This window comes from Simochromis diagramma, unplaced genomic scaffold (genome assembly GCF_900408965.1).
Source record: "Simochromis diagramma unplaced genomic scaffold, fSimDia1.1 OVJJ01000596.1, whole genome shotgun sequence".
In the NCBI taxonomy this organism is placed as follows: domain Eukaryota; kingdom Metazoa; phylum Chordata; class Actinopteri; order Cichliformes; family Cichlidae; genus Simochromis; species Simochromis diagramma.
This window is the reverse complement of record NW_024387245.1, coordinates 20,134,375-20,161,537: the sequence shown is the minus strand read 5'-3', so window position 1 is coordinate 20,161,537 and position 27,163 is coordinate 20,134,375. Positions and strand designations below refer to the sequence as shown.

The window sequence follows — 27,163 nt, the reverse complement described above, 5'->3', positions numbered from 1 at the left end:
TAAAGTTCAACATCAGTAACATCATAGCACCCACCCAGCTGTATAGAAACTCCGTCATGCTAGCTAGCACGCAGTACGAAAAAGTCAGCATAACGAAAATAAACTCCACCTAAACTTGGTTTATATCTGACCCAGATACACTGCAGGTCATAACTTCTTACCTGAAGTTCAGTTCACCTGACACTCTCGGACCAGCGGCCTCTTCGGGTCTCTCCTCTTGCCTCCCTTTTCCTTCATCCACCTGCTGGCCTCCACCACTTGCTAATGTTATTGAATCTGTGGAAGCTCCGCGATAGCCACCACACGAAGTAACGAATAACGAGCCTATTTAAATCCCAGTAACGAGTAACGCGTTCCCGGTTTTGGCATAATAACTAGTTACCGTGCTCGTTACCACAATAATAACGTAGTTACTGTAACGCGTTACTTAATAACGCGTTAGTCCCAACACTGGGGATTACATTGGGAACATATGCCCAGATTAATTAAACACCCAAGTGTAATATTATATATAATATAATAATAATAATATAATATAAGTATAAATATTAGCATTCTATGTATTAGAGCTATTTGCTTTCACAATCTTAAAAAATATCCTAAATTTAATTGAGCATCAGTGTCTTATCACATTAAAACAAATGTGCAGCAGCAAGCATTTGTGACAGTGCATTATAAATTGCAATTATCAAATCACACCGATATGATCACTTCATCATTTGCAATTCATTATATATATGAACAATTATTTTCTTAAAAAACAAAAACAATGAATATTTCAGTGATATGCCCGCTATAATCATGATTTGCATATCAACAAAGAATCACATGAGCACATGTAGGTGGAAAAGGTCAGAGCTGCTGAGAATTACTTGCAGAGCTCCATTTCACCTCCGTGTGTTTGTCTAACAGCTGTTTGTTGTCCTCTTCTCTCTCACTGAAAAAAATGACTGCATGCTAACTGTCCACGAATAAACAACAAGCAACAGTTCTGGCACGAGCATTTAGTAGGTGTAAGGTTTTCTCAGATGTTTGTGGGAACCAAGTCATCATATGAATGACATAATATTTCACAAAACCGGAGTCATAAAGAATCATTTGTAGCCATACAACCAACAAGCAGATGATGACATGGGTCCTACTAAGCAGGACAAGCAGTACCTTGGAAAACTGTGCAAATATGTTTTGAAGGGAAATAGCACACAGACCAAAAACTGATTTGTTTTCAAGCAGCAGCTTCCAAGACAAAGAAATGTAGAACAAAATGTAAAAACCTGCAATTCTGAGCTCCAAAAGTAAATAGATTCCCATAGACATTGAAGCTAAAATGCCTGGATTTATGACACATACTTTTGGCCTGTTGCTAAATTTTATTTTGGTCTCTATCAAATATTCATCTTAATGACAACTGTATGGAGGGTGCAAATATTTTTGTTCTGAGGCTTAATGTTATGCGAACACAGGTGACCATAACTGCTAGATGTCTACCTGGCTTCACCTTAGCTAATTCGAGTCATCTCATCGAACCTCTGATAGTTCAGTTTAATGCTAATGGTAGCAAGGTTGGTTAGCAAGTTGCTTCTATGGACAACACAGGTGTAATGCACACACCTTAAAGTGCTACAAGATAAAGGCAGAAACCTTTTTTTTTTTTTTAAATCAGGCTGTAAACAAGGTTTCAACACAGGAGTCTGTGGGGATTGAATTGTGTTTGGAGCCAGCCTCAAGTGGCCACTAGAGGTATTGCAGTTGTTGACACATTGCATTGCCTTCGTCTCCAACTTCAGAGGCTTCCTCTTGGTTGAAAACTAAACTAGAATAAAATAAAATAAAATGAGACTTAAAAATTGTTGCATGGTCCTTTTAAGTTGCCGTGTCACACCACTGAAACAAAGAGACTGTTGTCAGCTGGCTGCTGAGTAACCTGAGAAATCATTTAAAAAACAAACACACCTGCTCTTACACCTGCAGGTCAAACACAGCCAAGGTTGAGTACACATTAAAGATGTAAATTTACAGTGTGAGGCATAAGAGCATAACAGGGGAGAGGAAGTAATAACTGCATTCTGAGGCAGAAGAAGGAAGCCTTTCCTATGATCTCAAAATATAGGCAGACTAAAAAAACAACAAAACAGAGAAAGTCCCTTAGTCAAGAGCAAATATTGGGATATCTACGTATATGTTTCACAGTTTATGTTATAGATAGTGTGCCTGGTGCAGAGTAAAACAGTTTTGACAATCAAACAGTCAATAGGGGATTTCTGGTGTCAAGATATTGGTTGTTTAGATGTTTGTGAAATCTCAGTGGCACTTCAGGCATTGATTAAGGCTGGAAAGTAAAATTACACACATCAAAATACCCCAAAAAGAGGTCTTTAACAAGACAAGGTTTGAGTCCTTTACAAAAAAATGCATATCTAAATTGCTTAAACTTGCCAGGCTTCTTGGTTCCCTTTTTCATCAGCAACAAATACAAATGATTGGTGAACGCCTTCGTCCAAAGCGTCAGATTAATGTACTCTGACCTGTAATCTCTGCTTAAATCTCCTCTTGTGGTTCGGGGAGGTCAAAAGTCCAACTTGTCACGCTGGTACTGCAGCCGTGGGCTGTTCTCGCTGTAGAACTGACTGAACCAGCGCCTGTGTTTTTGGATGGCTGAATCTTCCTTTACAAGAAGAGGCTTGGAGACATACTTCTTATTGTTCCAGATCATCACATCACGCTCAAACTGAAGACAAAACAAAAACAAGAGAGAGTCACGGGACAGCACTAAATATCAAACATAATTATAAGATTTTTATACAGTAAAAGTTTTAAGCCTACTTCAAACATTTTTATTTTTAACAATATCCAACTCGTCCTTGATGATAATGAAGCAGCACAGCTGAATACAATTTGTAAAGGAACAGATTTTCACTGAAGTATAACAAGAATTAAATAATGAAAGCTGTACTGGTGTCTTCTTGCATTAAATTACAATACTTTATCAGCAGGGGTTTCTTTGTGAAGTGCTGCTCATTAAATGTCACTCCATAGTAACTCCGTCAGCTGCTGACATTTCAGTGAGAACGCCCTTCCACTGCTGTCAATACCAAGTGGAGAAAAAAAAAATTTAATCTAAAAATATAAGCTTGGAACATGAAACTGTGCAATCATCTTCCTTTATCTTGTGTTTGTTTTTAATTAAACTATGTATCTAGCTAATCAAAGTATTTTGTCTGAATATTTTTAGGAAATCTTAATGGAGGACAAGTCTAGACATTTTAAGAACCAGACAACTTTTCCCAAAGTATTTTGAGCCTACTATTATTTCTTGTTAAAGTGCAACTATGTGTCTTTATCACCAAGCTAATTATCAGGTTTAATGAGGACTATCCACACCTTATCCGTGACTGTGGTGTTACTTCTCGTGATAATGTGGAGGCTGAATTTAATCAAAGGCAGAGTGGGAGGTTAATGTGCACAGTGATCTCTCCAAGTTAGAGCAGCACTGGGGTATATCTCACTAATAAATAGCAATAAATTGCAGTTTTGATATATGAAATGAAAGATAAACAACAAAATTTTAAACGTGATGGAACAAACCAGTGAATAATAGCCCACCCATTAACTAAAAGATGCGGGGGAAACCCTTGTTTGAACAAACTATGGGTGTTAGATGTGGGGGCATGCAAGGCAAGCAGTGCTTGCCAAGTGAAATCTAGAAAATGGACAATAAAAGTGAACTAAAAGGAAAGCGATCTCTCACCTTACAATTTAGTATTTTGTCCTATAAAGAATCGTTCCTTGTTTGCATCCATCCTGTAAGTTACTGCCATCTTTTGGCCAAAAGTACCTAGTGTCTCTGGAAGCTCAACTTAAATATAGTTTCTGTCATTTTCACAGGGGGATTTGTAACCCAGTATCAAAGACTGCAGCTGGGGAAGCTGAGATAGGAGCTGCATTTCACTGATGTGAGATCAGTTATTAGTTCTTATACATTATTATACACGTCCACACACATGTGAAAACAAGAGGGAACATTTGCTACTAAGCAATCAAAGTGCAGGTAAGTTGTCTCTTATCACTTTGGCTAACATGTGTGACGTAGAGGAAAGTTGAAGATATTAAGGCTCAGTGCAGCAAGATATAGAAGATAATAAAAGTCATCCAGGACAAAATCATTAAAAATCTTATATGTTTTAATCAGCTCCAATCTGTCATGTTAGTGGAACAGTGTTGGATCTTTTTTGTTTTGTGTCTATTTTGGGGGAGGGGGTCATCTTCTTTGCTTGCCTTTCAGCAAAAGCCATTATATGATACTGCCTTAAACTTATACATTTTTCTTCAGATGGTGGCTGTGCCTCAGGAGTTAGAGCAGTTCATCTACTATTTGTAAGGTTGGTGGTTGAATCCCTGGTTGCTCCAGTCTGCCTGCCAAAGTAAAATGCTAAAACCTATGTTATTCCTGATGTGTTCATTGGAGTATGAATGTAAGATAGAAAGAACTTTGACATAGAAACAAGTGCTTGTGTTAAAGGGCAAATGAGCCTCAATGAGTTCTCAAGTACAACAGAAAAGTGCCATATAAGAGCCAATCCATTTATCAGATAGATAGATAAGGGTCAAATGATGGCAGCATAAATTATATGTAAACAAGCCTGTGTTACAGTTATCATAAAAGATAATGGTACTGCACCTGAATGCACTCCACTTTGAGGATGAACTTGGGCACCACAGGTGGGATATTAGACTGATAGAAAATGGTGTGAGTGACACACTGCAACAGAGGCTCCACAGGAGTCACACAATGCATGATTACACCCCGGCCCAAGACAGTTTGGTCAAACAGCAGAAATACTATTCCTGGGCCAACCTGAAAGATAAACATGTAATATTAGCACAATTTAAAGTTTTCAACTTTTCCTGATAAGCATATCTATACACTTAGGGTTCATTCATTTAGTCAGATTCACTAGCAGTTACTGTAGTAAAAATGTATTTTGCATCATTTAACATCAAGCCTTATTTCCAGATAATTAAATGCCAAAAAAGCATCAGTCTGTTCATGAGAAATTAATGCTTGAAAAACACATTTACATGCATGGTTAAGCTCAATAATGCCTGCCTCTCATATTATATTGCTGCCGATCTCCCACTGCTGGCCACAGTAAACATATCCTGCTTCCAGCATTTGTGTTGCGTGTAAATGATCCAGCTCCCTCTGCAGCCTTGTGGTTAACCTAGGGAAATTAGTGGTTTCAGGCTACACTTGCATATCATTTTTTTACTCACGCAGCAAGGCAAAAAGTCACACTGTGCTGTGTTTTTTGCTTAAGCAAAAACGACCATTTTTCTCAGGCTGATCAGGCCAGTGATGTTCGACATTAGAGATTACAGGAAGCTTTGTCAAACCTGGTTTTGTTACAATGCCGGCAGCAAAACTGTACTGTTACTGCACTGTGAAACATAATGTTTATTGTTGAAATGTACTTCTCATCCAATTTAAAAGGACGCTTACAGATCTAGCATGATTTCGTTTGGTTATATCTAGTTTGAATAAAATTTATAGACAAGACCAGTGATTTGTGCCAGTTTAATGTACAATCAATCATAGGGAATTGTTTAAAAAATGGCATTCCTGGTGTACTGTACCTGTCTCGCCACAACAGAAACATCCAGAAGAGGCCAGTGGCATCCAAACACTCTAAGTGCATGTTTCACAAACATCTGAGAACAATGCTTGTTAGGCTCTGACTCTGGTTTCCAGTCAACCTTCAAGATACACAGTGAAAAACAGTGTCAAAATCAAAAGTTGCAGGTATAACAGCGAACATATTCACCTTAGTGGATAACGGGAACGTCAAATTTAGTTTAGTGTTTCCAGTTTACCTTCCAGTCATGTTGCACAAATTCCCAGATTTTGCTATTGGTGTAACGTAGATCTGCTCCACTGAGCATGCTTGGAGTGTGAAGGTGCGACAAGTGAGCTATGTCCGCTGCATTTTCTGGAATCTCCTACACAGAAGAGAAGACAACTAGCTATTAGCAAAAAAATAAAATGCTAGCATGTGGTATATTGTTTCTGTCTGTTGATTTCTAAGATGCATGTAAAGTCCCTTAAATATATTCAAAGATTGCAAGAAAGAACATGTATTGACTATACTGCATGAAATGCATAAATGCCTTGCTGTCATGTTTCGGCTGTGTGCAGGCAAGAGAAGGACCCAAATGCAAAACTCACTGAGACAAACATGAACTCAAAACACTGCTTTATTGCAGGCTTGGAAAGGAAACAAAGAACAAAACTAAATTGGGAAAACTACAACTAAATCATACATGAAAACACAGGGAGAATCACACAGCTATGATGGAGTACGTAACACTGACAAAGAGAAACACGGGGCTTAAATAATGAGCCACAGGAGGAGAGCACAGCTGGGAGTAATTACGCAGGACGAGACAAGGGAAGCAAAACTAGAAACATTAACATAGGACAGACTGTGAAAGTAAAACAGGAAACACACTGACTGAACTCAAAACATGTAAACTTAGCCGACTGTGGAGACAGAACATAGAGACGTGAAACATGGGACAGAAAGGCACAGTAGACATAATGACGCCACAGGGGAAGAGTAAAACAAAACACAGAAGCACAGGACCTCTTTCAAAATAAAATAGGAAACAATGAAACACTGCCATGACTACATGAACTTAACAACATAAGAAACAGACATGAAACACATGAAGGATAAGGGAGACTTAACACAAGGGTTGAAAACACGAGGGGGATATAATAAGCAAATGAACATAGAAAACCTAATGAGCTTAAACATACACTATAAACATCAAAATGAACTAAAACTCAAAACGCTGGGTCATAAGACCCAGGATCGTGACACCTTACTATACTCTAGAGATATCTTAGTATTAGCACAAGCGTTGTTTTAGGGAGATGAAACGCTTGTAGCTTTGCTTCTGATTAGAACCAATCTGAATAAATATCAACAATGCATGGTTCATTGCAGTGTGTGAGGAGTGACCATGAAAAGGAAACTGATGCTAAATTGAAGGTAACTGATGTACAGATGGATATAGAAACACTGCCCTAAAGACAGTGTACACTACTGACATACAAATCATTAGAAGATAGATTAGTTTTTTGTCACAACATACATTTTATTTATAGAGTGACTTGGAATTCCTTATGGAAGCTTGCTTCTGCCACTGAAAAACATTATGTCATTATATCTTTAATATCTTTATATCTTTTTGTCACCTATCTCTAATAGGTGACAAACAGAGAAGATACAAGAGAAGATACAAGTTTCCATACATTTCCACTCAGACGTATGAACCATACCTGTATATGAGCATTAATAAAATGCTCAGTTCTCCCCCGATAGACCCACTCATCATTTGTGATCTCCGGCTGCTCAGGGACAATCCACTGAGGTCCTTCTCCATCACAGTGAAACCAAACCAAGATTTGCTTGTTGACCTCACAGGTGGGCCAGCTGCGCACGCTGGCAAAATCAGGCACTGATGGACAAATGAAACCCCAGACTAAATCACAACCCCTTTAATCAGGATTTACTCTATTCTGTACACCCATGTCAGTTAACATCTGACCAATAACATCCAATAACCAATAATCATAACCAATCCAATCCAATAACTAATAACTGACCAATAACATCTGACCCTGGTCTGTTTACTTCTAAGTTTATATAATATTTTAAGCCATTGGCTAAGCATATTCATGCACATCTGAAGATTAAACTGCCATCAGTTTCAGATTTGGACCTAATATTTATGAAGGCTTTAAATGTCTTCTCATTACAAATCGCAATGAAATGTTCAGTAACTTGCTTTCTTTATGTAGGTTTTCTAAAATAGTGATTTTTGTTTCTTAGCGAGCATATTATCCAAACATTCAAGGTTACTTAGCACTGTGACATAACAATATTATAATACCTTTTTCTGCATAGGGAATCTTCACACACACACCATTATCCCCCTGAAACTGCCATCCATGAAATGGACACTCGATGCAGTTCCCAAACACCCGTCCACCCACAGCAAGGTTGGCACCCAGGTGAGGGCAGTAGGCATCCACCACATAGGCCTTTCCATCGTGGCCCCGAAACACTGCCACCTGCTCACCTATGATTATAAGCAGAGAAAGGTTTTAATACTGGGTTTGTGAACTGTCACTAATGGGCATAGTGGATAACAGTACTGTGCAAACTGTAGTTTTTGTACAGTTTTATCCAAACCAGACCAGTGTTTGCATATTTATTGTACAGTTCAAGAGAAAGGAAAAACAAACGTGCATTCTTTGCAGCATATTCCCTTTTCCCCGTGCTTCTTAGTATGTTCCTTAGTGCCCTACTTGGAGCAATATAGCTAATTATAGACAGCACTTATTAACGAAGAAACACACAAATTTTCCAAGAAACAACCCAACCCATACACAGAATTAGTAATTATTATGCCAGATTTTACATTTTATAATGCACAACTTTGTGTTTCTTAAATTATTCCATTAACAATTAATGCCACTCATAGAAGATTTGTATGATCTTTGAAATGATTCTGATGAGCTTTATTTTGTTTGTTGAAACAAAATCAAATGCAGTTGCATCAGAATTACTGCGGCACAAAATTTTAAATGGAACGGTGCACACCTATTATGGTCAAATGGCGTTCCTAGTGGAGGTCTTCTTGGAAAGTGCTTCCTGTGGTGCATGTCTAAATTGACACCAGATCAGAAGATCTCTTCCTACTGTCTTTGCTGGATTTGGCTGGATTTTTAGCTGAGCTTTCGATCTGTCGTGCTCAGACAGCACTCAGGTTGGTGCAAGCTGAGCAACTGTAGTATAGAGTGACAGCTGAGCAAGCTCTACTAGTGATTAGTCAGGGTACTAAAAGAATCTGAGACACCAAATAATCCAGATGAAGGGTGACACAGCACTGCACTGCTGCCCCCAGACTGTTGGGAGAGCAGAATTTAACGACACTACAGAGAACTGCACGGTGGAAAAGACACACTCAGCAGAATTTAATATGTGAATGCATTACTGCAGAGAAAAGTTAGGAGGGAGACACAGCAGGATGCAGATCCTGAATGGGTGCCAAGCTTTTTTTGGGTCAAAAGAATTTGGGGGAGTAAAATGTCAGGGGCTACAGGGAGAACTGAACCTAGAAGATATAGTGAGCAAGAAAGCGGAAAAGAGAAGTTAGAAAAATAAAATATATCCAGTGTGAATTATGGGTACAAAAATGTGTATGTTATCTAGAGAAAAACAATCTGTATGCTTCTTATTATGTTTTCCAACATGCTGACACACCCTGGTGGGTTTCTGGCAACTTCTCAAATTGGCAACCACTGCTCTGCATCACACTTGCAGTGTGTAGGAGGTCTAATAACCTGCCACACTTGTACTCACAGTAAGATTCCCAACGTGTAGAAAAACCAATCAGTCAACATGCATCTACTTGAGCAAACATTTAGCTACAAAAACCTTTCAATTGCTTATCTTTTTTTAGCACATATACTTTCCAAATTCTCTTCAAAGCCTCTTTCACTCGTTACCTCCAGCTTTTTGATATCTTTATGTTTGCAAACCTTGCAACCTTGCAATTGCTTCTTTTTCTTATGTTATAGACATGAAAAAAATGTGTTTTTGTTTTTTAAAGATGATTTAAATGTACCAGATAGTGTTGGTTGTTGTTGTTTGTTTTTCAAAATAAAGGCACCCAGTTAATCAAATGAAATGAAATGAAATATTTTCAAAATAAACCTCAAGGCAGCTTTAGGGAATCAGCATATCTGAAGCTATAGTTATATCATTCAAATATCAAAATATGGAGCTCCTTATGACACGTGAGCTTTCAATGTGTGTTTTCAAAACAAATTTTTTTCAAAATACTGTTTTTAAAAATATTGCCTTTTTTTACTATACTATACAGTTTAAAATGTTTTTTTATTTTATTTTCAACTGTCATTGATTGTTTTCATGTATTTTCCAGTGAAACATAAAAGTTCATTCCCTTTTTTGAAGGAATGCCATTCAACTCAGTTATTTTCGTTTCATTTTTGTGCAACAACTTTTACAAATTTGTGCTTTACCTGGATTAATTCTAATGATCTTTTTAGCAATGCAATGCATTTAAGTTGGTTCAGCAAATTGACTTGGGATTTAAGTATTCTAGCAATACAAGCTAATGCGATGGAAATGCATCTTGTAGTTTGTAACGTGATTCTCTGTTATGGACAGGGTTAAAAATAATTGCATGGTCACAACGTGTTTGATCATTTCTGATATTGGTGTTATGGTATCCCTTTTAGTTACTAGTCCCATAAACATATACAGAGTGCCAGTCATAGAAACTATGATGTCAGTTCACTTTTGGGTGCAGTTCAACTAGAGGTGACACTCTCTTCTGATAAAACATGTTTACAAATGATAAATATAACAGATGTAAGGGGATTAGTTAAATCACAGCAGACAGCATTGGAATGTATAAAATGTCTGTGGTGGTTGATATCAGGTGGTGTTTCAAATTGGCGTGAAATGAAAATAGTAGCTGCTATAACGTGGCTTTGTTAAGGTGCTGATTTTTTTTTTTTACTTTCTAGTTTCTAGAGGGAGAAATAAATCTGAATCTCATTTAAATATGAGATTCCAGCTTTATTCCTCCCTCTTTGTTTCCTAGCTTCATTGTTTTCTTGGCCTTAGTGTGTTTCCACGTTTAGGTTTCAAGTTGTTGTAGTTTTCAGTTTCCTTTGTACTCTGTGTTTTTCATTTGTTCAATCCTGCCACCAGCCTTTAATAAATAGCTTTCTTTTGTTCATCTCAGTCCGCCTGCCTTCACACTCACGCAGGCCTGGGACATACCTAGCCCTTGAGAACGGTGTATTTCTACAATGCCAAACCCTCATACAAATCTAAAAATGCAATGATCTAGTAAATGAGTCGTTCTATAAATACAGAACGAACACACAAATGAAAAGGTCTCCACGAACATTAATGAAGATTGCATTAATAAACTACAGCTCCACCTTGATGTGAAGACCAGTAGATTACTTTCCATGACAGCTTTGCTAACTCTGATTGTAAGATCCAATAAACTGTATACTGACGTGAAAGGTTGTATTTGGTGAAGTCAGTTGGTGGAGACTTTTGTAGCACAACAGCCTAACTCAACTGTTGTTCGATGATGTTTGCTTTTCCTTTATGAAGGGTGTTGCAGACAGGGCAGCAACACAGGATTACAGTATGTTGCTAACTTGTGTAACTCACTTAAAGAGCAATTGATGAAAAGATGACTGTTATTTACAACTGTGAGCTGAATCCACAAGAGCAGGTCTCACTTTTTGGATATCTTTTCCAGGTGTGAAATCCTCTCATACACTGTTTGTTTGTCATTTACTGAAAGCTATGTGACAGAAACCTAAAAAGCCCGACAGGCTCTTTGAAACCCTTTTGAACTCAAACTCAAAGAAACTCTCTGAAGAGATCAAACAGTCCCACCACATATCAACATGAGAAGCACAAATCTGTAAGGGAAACACAACAGCGGTTGAATCGGTGCTCCGTCTTTCTGAAATACACATAAACTTTAGGCCATCAGTGATGAGACCGTCTTGTTGTTGATCACAGAAAAACCTGATGCAGGAGATCAAAGGGGTCAGCTAGTGCTCACACATCAAACCTTATCATTAGAGACAGATCTTAATAATAAAATGTGATGTAATAATAAACAAGTGTTGGATTAGAAAAAGAATAAACACTAGATATTCAAATGAAGAGTTCTTGCAAGTTACCAGAATGATAAAAAACAATTATAAAACAAACCTAAGGCTCTAGAAAATGTGCATTCATTAAAGTTTTCTTCTCTAATTCTCTAATCAAGAAAATTATTAATGCATTAATTAATGAAGAAACTAGCTCTTATTTCAAAGCACTAATGTTGCCGTGAAGTAATTAACATCAGTAATGGCAACACTGTGTCTCCAAGGCGCCTTCAAACCAAACATGCAGGTGAAGCTTGAACCTTTGTGTAAAAGAAAAAATGTTACTAAGCACCATAATGCACAACCCTTTTTTTAACAAAGGCTTGGCCAACGTGTTGAAATGCTTTTACATTCCCTGAATTCCAAAAATATTGTAATGTGAGCTTGTTTCGTCTGTCTTGGCAACAGTCCTACCTGGATGAGATAGCAAACATCTGGGTTGCTGGAAAGGTGGCAAACAACTAAAAGGTCTGACAATAATGTTACTTGCTGTGCTTCAATAAGTATCACACTTATTCTTTTACACACCTGAGAATGAAAGTTTAGATAATTCTGTGTCGGGCACTTGTAACACTTACCTGACTGCTTGGAAAGAAATTCAGCTTATCCCTCATGATGGGGGCAAACTAAATTTTGTGCATTTGTACTTTACCCCATACTGTACCCCACACTTTCACCATGCACCCAGAAAACAACCAGCAATCTGTTTACTCATTCAAAAATGCAGTTTTGACAAAAATAACTAACCATTAACAACTATCCATTATTAAAATTATGTCAGCCATAAATTATGTGGAAAAGCCCTGCAGATGGAATTTCTGATATTGTTGAAAGTCATGCATAGCCGAATAAACACCTGTAAAAATAAGCCTACATATAAGCCTACAAAGCTCGGTCTAATCACTCAATCAAACTTTGAGTTAAACTTTAACAGTCACGAAGGGTCATTACATCATTGTCTAATTTCCAAAGTCCAAAGTAAGCTGCTAGCACACATTTAATATCCCCCAAACTTTTATTGAACACATATATAGCCTAATTTTAAGTTTACAGCTTTAAATGACTCTGTAACTTGCTGCAACTCTGTTAATAAACACGTTGTCTAGTCAGCCTGCCCGTATACCAGCATCTGATTTATTTATTTATTTATCTTTTGCTAATTACAACTGCTGGTGCTTTTTGTTTCTTTTACTTAGCATTTGCACACTATATACTGTAACGTAACTGTGTTTCTTCTGTTATTCCCTGTTAAGAGCAGTGATCCAACCACCACTATGCATCGTACCTAGAATAGACACATTTTTGACCTCGCCCCTCTGCAGCATGTGTGAGTCCAGGACTCGGTACCAGCCGTTTGGGTAAACCGGTGGGAGCTCTCCGATTTTTCTCCTGCGCCTGGCGTCGTTGGCTGCCTGCGCTTTGGTGCGACCGTCCTCCTCGACGTATCCCACGTCTTCGGGCGACCTGAGCAGTTCCAGAGGACTGAAGAGCTGCCGGTACAGCCAGCCTATAGCGAAGAAAAGAACACCGACGGAGAAGCAAAAGAAGGCCCGGGCTGGGGCACCGCGTAAGCCCATTTCGCTCCATATCGGGTACCAGCTGCCCACAGAGTCCAGCGGATCTCCACCTTGTGTGATAAGCATTGCACCCACTCCCAGCCCGATGACGGCAGCTGCCTTCGCGTTGGACATGTCTGAGTCTCTAACTTGCAGACTGTCACGGTCACTTTATAACGAACACCGGGCACTTTGGACACAGACCAACATTTTTTTAAGCCACACCCGGGCCGACTCCAGTGTACATAAACGCAGAAGTGGGATAGCCATTTCATAGTGAAATCGACTTTCTCTTTTGAGGATTAATGTTTAACATTAAATCCTTCAATCCTTTTTTATGTTTGGAGTGTAGATGAGCAAATTACACACACACACACACACACACATATTTCATGACTACAAGACAAGAGACAAAGTATCTCCCCCTCTGTTATGTAAATTGATGTGTGCCAGTGTATGAGTGTATTATAATTAACATTAAATGTGTTTTCATTAATAATAATTTATTTATACTTAAATGTTATATTGGCAGGATTCTACAATGTTATCTGAAACATGATTAGGCTCGTGTGCTGTAAACGCCCTCTAGTGGCCTTTGTAATAAGAATCATGTCAAAAGTCAAGTTAACCCTCTGAGTGAGGCGTCACTGGTGATGAGACCCAACGCTACAAGCAATCTTAACAGTAGTTAAGTTCTAGTTTGAAGAAAAGCTTTTTGAAAAAAGAATAAACTGAAGTAGTTTATGATGCATGCAATTTAGAACAATTATTTTTCACGTTCTCTCATTGCCAAGACTTGGGGAAAATAATTTAAAGATGATCATCTATGATAAAGATTTTAGATTTAATCAAAATATCACTGATCTGATCCTATAGTTAAAACTAACTACAAGAAAACAAATTATATTATGTGTGACAACTTAGATCTTGTTAGTATTTGTTGGTGGGCCTTTGTTCCTCCTCCTACTCAGTCCTCACAGATTCCCATCTAATATACGAAATGACATAGCATATTTGGGAGCCTTGACAATACAAATTTCCGTACAATCAGATATCAAGTATATACAAATGTCGTGACCCTGACGTTGCCAGTACTAGTTATTCTGAAGATGTGATATTCTGTGATGCAGTTTGCCTCGCCACTAGAGGGCGCGGTCGTTTTTGTGAGTAATGTTCTGTTGGGATGTGAAATGGTGTTCATGGAGGCAGTGTGAATCAGTGTGAATCTGCAGAAATTATGCTTAGGGGCAGTGTATGTGGTTTCTTTCAGAGTGTGTGTACACAAGATTGGCGAGTTACATTAAATCTCCTGTTTTAGAAGGATAGTTTGTCAATTTTATTGCTCTTGACATTTTCTGTTCACTCATTTTACCTAGTGGGAGATATGGCTAAGCTAAGCTAAGTTATGGCTAAGCTAAGTTTTAGTTTGAGTCATACTTGTGCCAACCTTGAGACCTCAGAATTAGGGAGACATTCAAAAGGGCTGTTGGGGGGGGGGAGTAGTATACATATACATATATATACCAAAAACTTCTTATTGAACTTTTTATTTATTGGATAAAGTAAGTTAAATGTCACCGTTATTATTGTCCAGCCGGAAACAGCGGGGCTACCCAAATTCAGAAGCTGCATCCACCTCAGCACCTGGCCTTCGCGTCTAAGTGGGCCGGGTCCTCCGAAAGCTGGGTAGGCCGGAAGTCAGCAACTGTGAAATCCGGTCTTTAAGAGTTCCTGGGACCATTTTGTGGCTTTTGCGTTTGTCAAATCCAAGCCATTTGCACTGTGTTGAATGGAATATAGCCAAATTTTCTAAAAAAAGTTTTTTTAAATTTTATTTTAAAATTTCAGTCTGACTTCCTTAAATTAGCTTCAGTGGCTAAGCTACAGAAACACATCCTCTATCCGATTGTTAAGTGATGACGTGACGAATCCTATTTCCGGGCCTAAAGTAGTCTGCGTTTAATATGGCTTTTGTGTTGATAACATGTTTAATGTTATGTATTTTCTTGTATTTAATCTCAAAAAGCTCCTAAAACAGTCAGTGATCACTGTTGACCTCCCTCGGCTTTTATTACCGCTAATCATTTATTTAAGCTCAGTTTTTAAAACCTTAGGATGTAATTACAGCCCAGCCCATGCAGCAGTAAATGAATGACTAACCTCGTATTGTGGATGGATTATCTCAGTTGTTCTCCTGGCTGAAGGTTGGTCCTTTTACAGCATCCTGCCATGCGATTACATTTGTTCCTGTCCACCGAGAACACTCACGTTAACTTTTATCGAGCAGAAAAAAAAGTTAGCTTGTTTATATTATGCTAACATAACTGTGTCGCTACCGGTCACGTAGCACATCATTATATACCAGCTAGCCAAACTTCAGTAACCCTACAAACGTCACTGCTGTTTAGTTTTCTGTCTTCATTTATGTTGGAAGTGATAACAGAGCTGTACGTTTTAATTTGTTTCCAAAACCCCGCAGTCAGGACATGCTATATTGTATTTAGATAGAAGCTAGCGAGCTAACTCCCTGCTAACTTCTAACTCCGTTAAATGTCATAAATTCCGTTTTCATGGATGCCTGGATGTTAAACTCAATTGTTACACCTGGTATAGCAGAACGCTGATCATTTTATTAAAGATGAAAGACTTTAGACAGTATTTCAACTCTCAGTAATGCCATAGTGATCGTTTGATATATGGACCTGCAGCGGAGTTTAGGCCCAGACACGGCTAGTGACATCAGACTTAACGACCAGATTGTTCCTAGCGGTCGATTTGTGCCCCATTGAAAACCATTATAAACGCTGTTTTTCATTGCACGATTATTTTAACTAAAGTTAATGCAGTCCTCTAAGTGACGGTGACACTTTGGAGCCCGGGCTTGTAATTTTTTCATATGTCCACCAGGTGGCGCCATTGTTTCACATTTAGCGCCTGCTGGAAAATCCCACATTTACAGCAAATTTTCTTTCTGCTCAAATGATGAGCGTGGGTCACTAACAATGTGTGTGTTTTAAAAAAAATAAAGGTGTGTGTGTGTGTCTAATCTCAGAATAAAAGAGTGTGCGTCTAATTTCAAACGTTTTTTCTCCTTTGAAGTCCACACTGCAATACAAACAAATCAAATATAACACTAAGACCCAAAGCCAAATTATACTTTATTTTGTCTGCAAGCTCAGGTTGTGTATGCAGCTGCACTAAAGCCGCGGTTATAAGAATGAGCCGTAGCGTGGGAGTAGTCATTTTCACGATGGCAAGACACTACAACACAGAGGAAGCTTTGAAAATGATCCTGGACCCCGAGTGCGAGGATAGCTCCTCATCATCGGCCGAGGATTCTGGGGATGACGCGGAGATTTCATCGGAGGAGGAAACGGAGGAGCTGGAGTCAGGTTCCGACTCATGTGGAGCAGAGTCGTCTGAAAATGAGAGCGGAGAGACGGAGGAAGCACCAGCAGAGTGGATTGCAAAAGAAATGGAATAAAGTGGTCTCCTACACACGCCGAGACGCTCCGCTATGTTCCAGCAGCCACGGGACACACCGGACCTACTCATTATGCCACCGCTCGTATCAGTGACCCACAATCCAGCTTTTCACTGTTTGTTACCGATGAAATTATGCTGCATATTGCATCAATGACAAATCTGCAAGGGAGACGTACAATCGCAGACCGGAGAGATGTGGACACAGACGAACTGCGCGGTTATGTGGGACTACTGATTCTTGCCGGTGTTTACCGTTCCAAAAACGAATCTACGCTCAGTCTCTGGAGTGAGAAATCCAGGCGGATGGTTTTTCGCGCTACCATGTCCCAGAAAAGATTTCATCAAATCAGCAGGGCTCTGCGATTTGATGATAAACTTTCCAGACCAAGACGCCGTGGTGATAAATTTGCTCCATTTCGTAAAATCTGGGATATGTGGACCCACCGCCTCGAGATGATGTTCTGCCCAGACCAGGACATTTGTGTGGACGAACAACTTGTTCCGTTCAAAGGGAGGTGCGGTTTCAGGCAGTATATGCCCAAAAAGCCAGCGAAGTATGGTCTGAAAATATGGGCAGTCTGCGACGTCATACGCCTGGAGACTGCAGCTCTGCACAGGCAAGGCTGCTGGGGATGCGGGTCGTTCTGGAACTGACAGAGGGGCTCCAGGGACAAGTCATCACATGTGACAACTTTTTCACTTCGTTTCCTCTGTCAGAATAGCTGCTCAGGAGAAAAATGACCCTGGTTGGCACCATTAGAAAAAACAAACCTGAGCTTCCGCCACAGCTGCTCCAGACAAGGCAGAGAGAGGTGTTTTCCTCCATTTTCGCCTTTACCATGACGCACACGGTCGTGTCTTACGTCCCCCGCCGCGGCAGAAATGTCCTCCTATTGAGCACAAAACACCGCACTCCAGGCGTAAGTGGTGACCCGAAGAGAAAGCCCCAAATAATAAAAGATTATAACAAATCCAAGGGAGGTGTCGACAAACTTGATCAGGTAGGTGTCATTACGCATCAGTTACGCACGAATTTATTCATTCTTGCTCATATAGTCTTGTGTAAAATATACGTAGGTTTAATGTTTTTTTGTTTTTTTTTTATTAGGTGGTTGGCAGCTACTCGTGTAGGAGGCGAACGAGTCGGTGGCCATTGGCCCTTTTCCACCATGTCATTGACGTCTCGCTTTACAACGGTTACGTCTTGTGGTTCGCAGTTGACCCAGCCTGGCAGCAGGGCAAATCATACAGGAGGAGGTTGTATATCGAAGAGGTTGGAGATAGGGCTGGGCCATATTATACCGTTCACGGTAATACCGGTATAATGTTAGGCAACGATAGGAAAATGAAATATCGAGATAGAATGAGTAAAACGCGCATGCGCAGTGCCTTTGTTTTCATACACACATGGCCGATTGTTGAGTGAAACAGATGAACCAGAATTGGTTTGTAAAAATGGTGCAACTTCAGTGATGTGGAGCTGGTTTGGTGTTTGTCCGTCAGATACACGACAAAGCACATTTTTTTGCAGAACATGCAAGCGGCCGTCGTTATCCGATTGTTCAGTCTGACGTCACTAGCCGTGTCTGGGTCTAAACTCTGCTGCAGGTCCATATATCAAACGATCACTATGGCATTACTGAGAGTTGAAAAACTGTCTAAAGTCTTTCATCTTTAATAAAATGATCAGCGTTCTGCTCTACCAGGTGTAACAATTGAGTTTAACATCCAGGCATCCATGAAAACGGAATTTATGACATTTAACGGAGTTAGAAGTTAGCAGTAAGTTAGCTCGCTAGCTTATATCTAAATACAATATAGCATGTCCTGACTGCGGGGTTTTGGAAACAAACGTACAGCTCTGCTATCACTTCCAGCATAAATGAAGACAGAAAACTAAACAGCAGTGACGTTTGTAGGGTTACTGAAGTTGGGCCTCTGGTATATAATGATGTGCTACGTGATCGCTAGCGACACAGTTATGTTAGCATAACATAAACAGTGAAGCTGGAGGACGAACACTAACACTTTTCCACTTAGTTAACGTTAAAGTTCCTGATAGTTAGAGACAAATGCAATCGCATGGCAGGATGCTGTAAACGGACCAAACTTCAGTCAGGAGAACAACTGAGATAATTCATCCACAATACAAGGTTAGTCATTAATATACTGCAACAACATGGGAATAGAGCAGAATTCATTCATTAATAAATCAATGGTACAGAAGTGGAGGAAGCAAGAAGAATGAGTTTAATAAAGTTTGATTTATCTGACTGCTTTGTTTCGCTTAATGTGCCTTATAATCCCGTGCACCTTATGGTCCGAAAAATACGTACTGCACACTGCAGTTTAATGTTGCAAAGCACCTCTTTTTAACTTCAGTGGATATTATACATGGTTATGCTCAGGATATGTCAGCCCATTTCTACTGGAAATGCCTTTTGGTTAAACTTTCAGCAAGGAATTTGCATTTGCACTGTTACATTTTTATAAAGCTTTTAATGTACATAAAAACCAGCTTCTCGTTTAAGTGAAAACAAATGGAAGGTTGTCTTTTTGCGCTAGTAATGTTGTGGAGTTGTATTTTGTCTCGCATCAATTATATCGTCAGTTATATCGTTATCGCAAATTTTCAAATATATATCGTGATAAATATTTTTGGCCATATCGCCCTGCTCTAGTTGGAGAAACGTTAGTTAAACCGCAGATGGCGAAGAGAGAGTGCCTTCCCCGCCCATCACTCATAGCAGAGTTACTCAAACATACGCAGGGTGCTGCTTCTGCAGGCCCCTCTGCAGCCATCAAATCGAAGGGCAGGAGGCAATGGGAATTTTGCGCAGAAAACAAAAGAGTCGTCACCACTTGCTGCAAATGTGGAAAGGGCGCATGCAAGGACCACAGCCTGACCATCTACAGAAACTGCTCCACCTGAGCAGGACTACCCGCCCCACCACCACCACACTCCCATCTCTCACTCTTTCTCACATCTCATATCTCTCATACCTTTCCCCATTCCAAACAGTATATGTTCATTGTTCTAAAGTTCTAAAATAAATGTTTTCTGGTTCAAAGTGATCTTGTATTTTTATTTTCATATTTTTTTACATTTTACATTTACTGTGCTCTTAGAAAAAAACAGTACTTGGTCAGAATAATGGTTGGTGCCAATCTTTGGACCATCTAAAGGCCTAATTATAATAACAATCGAATATTGCTTCAAATCTATTTTACGGAAAATATTTAGGTTTTTTGTTTTTTTCGGCTAAAAAACCAGTGTGCTCATGTAACGAAACTGGGATTTAAAGGGTTAAAACCTCCGAAATATAATTAAAACTTTATATGAATATTTCAGGGAGAAGTAGTTTTAAAAGACTGACTAATTTAAAGTGGAAAAAAATATGAATATCTAATATTTTTATAGCACTTTTTGGGGCGTGGCCGTTTTGTGGCCTTAGGAATCCGGTTGTTAAGTGATGACGTGACAAAAAGTACAAAAAGTAGTCTGTGTTTAATATGGCTTTTGTGTTGTTAACATGTTTAATGTTTTGTATTTTCTTCTATTTAATCTCAAAAAGCTCCTAAAACAGTCAGTGATCACTGTTGTCCTCCCTCTGCTTTTATTACCGCTAATCATTTATTTAAGCTCAGTTTTTAAAACCTTAGGATGTAACTACAGCCCAGCCCATGCAGCAGTATATGAATGACTAACCTCGTATTGTGGATGGATCATCTCAGTTGTTCTCCTGGCTGAAGGTTGGTCCTTTTACAGCATCCTGCCATGCGATTACATTTGTCCCTGTCCACCGAGAACACTCACGTTAACTTTTATCGAGTGGAAAAAAAGTTAGCTTGTTTATATTATGCTAACATAGCTGTGTCACTAGCGGTCACATAGCACATCATTATATACCAGCTAGCCAAACTTCAGTAACCCTACAAACGTCACTGCTGTTTAGTTTTCTGTCTTCATTTATGTTGGAAGTGATAGTAGAGCTGTACGTTTTAATTTGTTTCCAAAACCCCGCAGTCAGGACATGCTATATTGTATTTAGATAGAAGCTAGCGAGCTAACTCCCTGCTAACTTCTAACTCCGTTAAATGTCATAAATTCCGTTTTCATGGATGCCTGGATGCTAAACTCAATTGTTACACCTGGTATAGCAGAACGCTGATCATTTTATTAAAGATGAAAGACTTTAGACAGTTTTTCAACTCTCAGTAATGCCATAGTGATCGTTTGATATATGGACCTGCAGCGGAGTTTAGTCCCAGACACGGCTAGTGATGTCAGACTGAACAACCGGATACGAAAGGGTGCATTTTTTGAAATGTGCTCCTGCAAAAAAAAATAAAACTGGATCAAAATGAATGTTGGTGCCAATCTTTGGACCATCTAAAGGCCTAATTATAATAACACTCAAATATTACTTCAAATGTATTTTATGGAAAATATTTACGTTTTTTGTTTTTTTCAGCTAAAAAACCAGTGCGCTCATGTAACGAAACTGGGATTTAAAGGGTTAAAACCCCCAAAATATAATTAAAACTTTATATGAATATTTCAGGGAGAAGTAGTTTTAAAAGACTGACTAATTTAAAGTGGAAAAAAATATGAATATATAATATTTTTATAGCACAAACGTGGCCGTTTTGTGGCCTTATGCTGGGCTTACACTGTGCGACTTTTGGCCCATTTTGAGCCGAATTTTTGAGTCGTGCGACCGTTTTGGCGATCGGCCCGATTTTGGCCTTCATCGTGCATCGTGTAGTATACGTGGGGTAACGAGAAGCGATTAACACCTCACGACCAGCTCCCGATCCCTCGCAACCGTTGTGAGGGTGTCACCGCAGCTTCTCACACTGCGCACACGCAAACAAAAATGTCAGCGAAAAAGACGTCGCAGCACGTGATCTGGACACAAGCGATGGAGGTACAACTTGTAGAACTATGGCAAGCTCATCCGAGCCTTTTCGATGTGGCTTCACAAAATTATCACAACCACAACAACCGTGAAAATAGTTGGATTTACATTGCTGCTCAATCACAGCTGCCTGATCAATGTTTTTCATTAGCAATTTAGCAAAGTTGATGGTGGTGGTGTGCGTGTCTGTGTGAGTGAAAGACAGAAAGGGAGAGCGAGCGACAGAATTTCTGTTGTAACCTTCATTTTATGGACGCACAGTGTGAGCACTCAGGTCGCATCAGAGCATCGGGCCGTATAGTGTGAGACCCTGCATCGTGACCTACGAACTTCTAACCCCTGCGAGTCAATCGTACAGTTTGAGCAGAAGCTGAATAACGTGACTGAAAAAATCACACAGTGTAAGCCCAGCATTAGGAACATGAAAGGGTGCATTTTTAAAGGAACTACCAGGGGTTAAGTCTGATGTCATTAGCCGTGTCTGGGCCCAAATTCTGCTGCAGGTCCCAAAGTCACTCGATCACTGCGGCATCACTGAGAGTTAAAAACTGTTTAAATCCTTTCATCTGTAATAAAATCATCCGCGTTGCTGTTCTACCAGGTGTAACTAGTAAGTTTAACATCTAGGCATCCATGAAAGCCGAATTTATGAAATTTAACGGAGTTAGAAGTTAGCAGTAAGTTAGCTCGCTAGTTTCCATCTAAATATAACATACCATGTTCTTACTGAGGGATTTCTGAAACAAATTGGTAAATGGCAAATGGCCTGTATTTATATAGCGCTTCACTAGTCCCTAAGGACCCCAAAGCACTTTACATATCCAGTCATCCACCCATTCACCCACACATTCACACAAATTAAGACGTACAGCTCTACTATCACTTCCAACATAAATGAAGACAGAAAACTAAACAGCAGTGATGTTTGTAGGGTTACTGAAGTCGGGCTAGCTGGTATGTAATGATGTGCTACTTGATCGCTAGTGACATAGCAATGTTAGCATAATATAAACAGTGAAGCTGGACGATGAACGCTAACTTTTTTCCACTCAATAAAAGTTAACGTGATTCCCGAAGGTTCAGGGCAAATGCAATCGCATGGCAGGATGCTGTAAACAGGCTGAACTTCATAATGACTGAAACTAGCACCACTGAAGGAACAATCAGTGTTGCCAACTCCTCAGTAAGGAAAATCGCTATTGGCTGTCCTAAAAGTCACTAGAAGTCGCTAAATGACGTCATTGCCTAATTTGCATAATTGGTCATGCTAATGTAATTGTAACCTACGTTGTTGAAGAGAGAAATAACATAGTGGAAGAGACAAGAAGTGAGTAAAAACATTGTAAATGCATTTAGAATTTATTTAGAACTATAAATTAAACTTCTTTTAGCAATTATTGTTTTTTAATGTCACAATTCCAACCCTGCTCCTTTACCCGGGCTTGGACGGGCATAAGTGACCCGAAATTGGCACTCTGGTGGAGTTACTGTGTGTATGTGTTTATAAGTAGTTTTAAACCTTGTGATCCACAAAACAGCATCACAGTAAAAGAAGAACTGACTGCATTGCAGTCAGTGCAGAGCAGCGGCTTCACTCATACGCACTTTAATTTGCAGTTTGGACGCATAGGTGTGAACGTCTCGTGCCCTGATAGCAGCTGGGGGAAGACTATCCTCCGCCCGTGAGCGCTTTGGCACAGGTGAGGTGCCCACGGCAGCACCACTGCTTATTTAGCGTAAAATCGATACGCATTTCACGTCAAAACGTCGTTGTCACGGCTGGCGGAGTGAGCCGTGTGGAGTGGAGGAAAAGGAGGACCCAAAATGCAGCAAACTGATGATACGAGTGAAGTTTATTTACACGGTGGCAGTGGCAAAAACAGGCAATGAAGCATGAGTAATGACAAACCTAAACTGGGAGAAACTAAAGAGCAAACCTGAAGTCTACAAAACGGGGAGCGGAGGGGAGCGGAGGGGAGCGGAGGGGAGCGGAGGGGAGCGGAGGGGAGCGGAGGGGAGCGGAGGGGAGCGGCGCAGACTAAGGAACAGGGTAACGGACTGACACAGAGTTATACAGACGAACCGGCAACAGGCAGGAGAACACACAGGGCTTAAATACACACACCAGTAATCAGGGGATGAGAAACAGGAGGGCAACACAGCTGGGAGGAATCTGAGCTGACGGAATAGGGGAAACGTAAACTGAGCACACTCACATATGACACAGACCTTCACAATAAAACAGGAAACTCAGAACACCACACCAAGACGCAGACCTGACACTGAGAGACAGACAGAATGACACATGGAACCTGAACTAAACTAAACGTGAGATACAACCGAGAACAATTCCTTAAACATGAAACTCAAATAATCATCATCATGAACACAACAAGAGAACAAGAACACAATCCCTGATGCAAACTTAAATCAAAACACAACAAACTCAAAATACTGGGTCCAACGGACCCAGAACTGTGACAGTCGTCATAAATATGTCTCCAATAACACCAGAAAAAGTCGCCAGATTTGTCGCTAGTCGCTTTTTAGAAAAAAAGTCGCTAAAGGGGTCTGAAAACTCGCTAAATATAGCGACAAAGTTTCTAAGTTGGCAACACTGGGAACAATGGGCTGGGAGCAGTAGCGGAGCAGGGGTTGCTTACTGGGCTTAAGCCCGGGTTGTTTTTTCAGAAGCCCGGCGTCTTTTGGAGTGTAATTTTTTCATAGTTAGATGCCTGGCTGACAACTGTATAAAACAAAAACTACACACAATATTCGAAGCACATAGTGCACTTTGTGGGAATTTACGACTGTGCGTAAATCCCCCCTAATATTGGTATGATCCGAGCTCAGACACTAAACGACTGAGCGAGGGGAGCTGCTGCCTGCGAGTTTGCTGTTGGAGAAGTGGAGACAGGCAGACAGAGGAAAACTGAAGTTTGACCAGGTACCAAAGCAAATCATTCATACTGTACAAATAATGTAAATATGACGGTGAATCACGAAAGATTGATATCAAACTGATCACTTGACCCATATTACGTTACTTGTTCAAGTGAATCAACAAATGGCGAAATGAAAAGCCGATCAACAACAATGCTGTTTCTTTAGAGAGTCTTAGCTTACGTGTGTTTATTTCATATTTTCAGTTGTTTCCCTCCACGGCTAAATAAATCAGTTTCAGTAATGGACATAAGGGGCTTCTTTCAAAGAAAAAACTCTGGTAGATGTTATTTTATATATTATGCTTTGTATGTTGTTCAGTATATTTCGATGCAAAACAAGAGGAATTTCAATACACAGCAGTATATTCACAGTTTAAACCAGATATTTACATACACTTTATGGAAAACACAAGAACATTTTTTTACTGTACAACATCAATTTAGAGCAGGGGTAGGCAACCTTTCTGATGGCGAGTGCCATTTAAATTTTCCTCAGAGGTCAGTGTGCCATATGATTGCATTAGCAATAAATTTAATAACACTATATTAACAGTTACACACTATACAGAACAACTTTATAGAATTATATTTGTTCGCAGATGTTGGCAGCTATCAGCGAATAGTTATCAGCTATTTTGAAACAAAAAAAGACTTTTTATCCATAACAAGAACTCCATAACAGTAAATGAACTGTACAACAGAAAATACAAATGCTATTTATGGTCTCCTCACAACAATGATAAGAAAAATAAACTGGGCCAATATGGCATGTCTGTTAATACAGAGACACACATGTTAATGTGATCTCTGGTCTCCCACTCAGAGACACAGGTCTCCGAGTGTCCAGCATTCAGACCTGAGGACACTCATGTAAGAGAAAATCTGCTCACACAGATATGTAGAGCCAAATACTGTCAATAAGGCCTCTGCAATGTTCTGAAGACAGTTAAACTTGTCAGGTAGTGATGTCCAGCAGATGAAAATGCAAACTCCATGAACACGCACAGCTGTGGATTCCAGCTGCTTCGATGTTGCATTAACTTGCATTAACCCAGCCAGTTAATGCGAGACAAACCCAGCTGCTCAATAAAGCTTTCTGGTTTGATCAGAAAATAAAACATTGGTCCATACACTTGAAAGTCCCAAAAATGCATTGTGTCTCGAGTCTACGGATGTATCCGTGTATTTCCGTGGTGCTGATGCTGTGCTGAGCGGACAGCTCCTGAAGCTTTTGAAGTGTCGGAATGTGGAAAGCTAACAATGTCCCTCTCACCAGTAGGCTAAGTTATTTTTAGCCAATTACAAGTTGAATCTGGTAGTTGGGGTTGTTAGTTAAGATACCGTCATTAAGAAGAGGCACAACTAATGTGTCTATGCGAGCTGATTTGCGATGTGATGCACCTTCTCAGATTAATTCAGTGCATGTCGTGCCCAGGGCTGGACTGGGACAAAAAAACAGCCCGGGCTGTATTTCTTTGTGCCCCCCTTTCCCTGTTAATGCCACCACCCCACCTGGCCCCCTGGCAAAACTTTGCTAGATCCGCCCCTGCACAGCTATCAGCTGTCAGCTACATAAAAAAGGATCCTGGTGTTATTTGTCTCTCAGAAACAGTTCAGAACTTCCCTTCAACTCATTCATGTCAGCTAAAAGGTAAACCTGTTTCTCCATCACCTGTTCAGCTCTGATGATTCAGTAAGGACATCTCCTGGTTTCATCTTCATGTTTCCCTCTCACCACATATCCAAACCGATATCATGACCAGCAGCTTTTACAGCTGTGGCTCCAGCAAACCTCAGCTGATACTAGAAATTAATATTAAATAAATTCTAACAACAGCTGATCAAGCTTAAACGTGCTGTTGTTTAGCGCGACATCTGGCGATTTCCTCTTTCTGGCGCAAAGTGGGCGATAAACAAACAAGAGAGAAAAGCTGATCAGCTGATCATTGATCAATTTCATGATTAAAGTAGCAACAGGAGAGAGAGGGGAGAGAATGAGAGAAGAAGAGGCAGCTGTGCAGCAAAGACAAAGAATAACTCCAGCTTTGTGTCTTTTTTCATTGTAGCTGAAGTCCGGGACAAACTGCGTCCCCTCTCAGCTCAACATGAAACGCACAATAATTTCTCTGAATATGAGACAATTCTGTCTTTTTACGGGGTGGTTGGCAACTCTACTAACTAACCTTATGAATAAAACAAAGTTCACTATCAGTAACATAGCACCCACCCAGCTGTATAGAAACTCCGTCATGCTAGCTAGCACGCAGTACGAGTTATTGTAACTGACTGTAAAAAGTCAGCACAACGAAAATAAACTCCACCTAAACTTGGTTTATATCTGACCCAGATAGACTGCAGGTCATAACTTCTTAATCTCCCTCATCCAAGTGCTGGCCTCTACCACTTGTTAATTTTACTGAATCTGTGGAAGCTCCGCGATGCCACTACCAAACAACTGAGTTATTTTTACAC

The 27,163-nt window shown here is 39.9% G+C and overlaps 1 protein-coding gene across 2 annotated transcripts; it reads right to left on the bottom strand.

Moving 5' to 3' along the window:
* Nucleotides 1-362: 362 nt before the first annotated feature.
* zgc:92275 (cholesterol 7-desaturase nvd) lies at nt 363-14,666 on the bottom strand. 2 transcript variants are annotated; one of them, XM_040000775.1, is made up of 7 exons: nt 13,068-14,664; nt 7,957-8,145; nt 7,343-7,521; nt 5,872-5,997; nt 5,635-5,754; nt 4,679-4,855; nt 363-2,728 (listed from the first exon to the last, which is right to left on the bottom strand). In XM_040000775.1, exons 1-7 carry the CDS (start codon nt 13,471-13,473, stop codon nt 2,567-2,569), a joined length of 1,359 nt encoding a protein of 452 aa, XP_039856709.1. In that variant the 5' UTR covers nt 13,474-14,664; the 3' UTR covers nt 363-2,566. The 2 variants fall into 2 exon arrangements, with proteins under 2 accessions (XP_039856709.1, XP_039856710.1); XM_040000776.1 differs by lacking the exons at nt 363-2,728; nt 4,679-4,855 and adding an exon at nt 4,884-5,222 and having other exon boundaries at nt 13,068-14,666.
* Between the last annotated feature and the right edge of the window lie 12,497 nt (nt 14,667-27,163).

Excerpts from the sequence above, each read along its gene's own strand:
- zgc:92275 (XM_040000775.1), bottom strand. The coding sequence starts at position 13,473 with ATGTCCAACGCGAAGGCAGCTGCCGTCATCGGGCTGGGAGTGGGTGCA. Across the intron at positions 5,998-7,342 it reads TTATTAATGCTCATATACAG|GAGATTCCAGAAAATGCAGC; the intron begins GTATGGTTCATA and ends TCTTCTGTGTAG. Across the intron at positions 5,755-5,871 it reads TTGTGCAACATGACTGGAAG|GTTGACTGGAAACCAGAGTC; the intron begins GTAAACTGGAAA and ends TGTATCTTGAAG.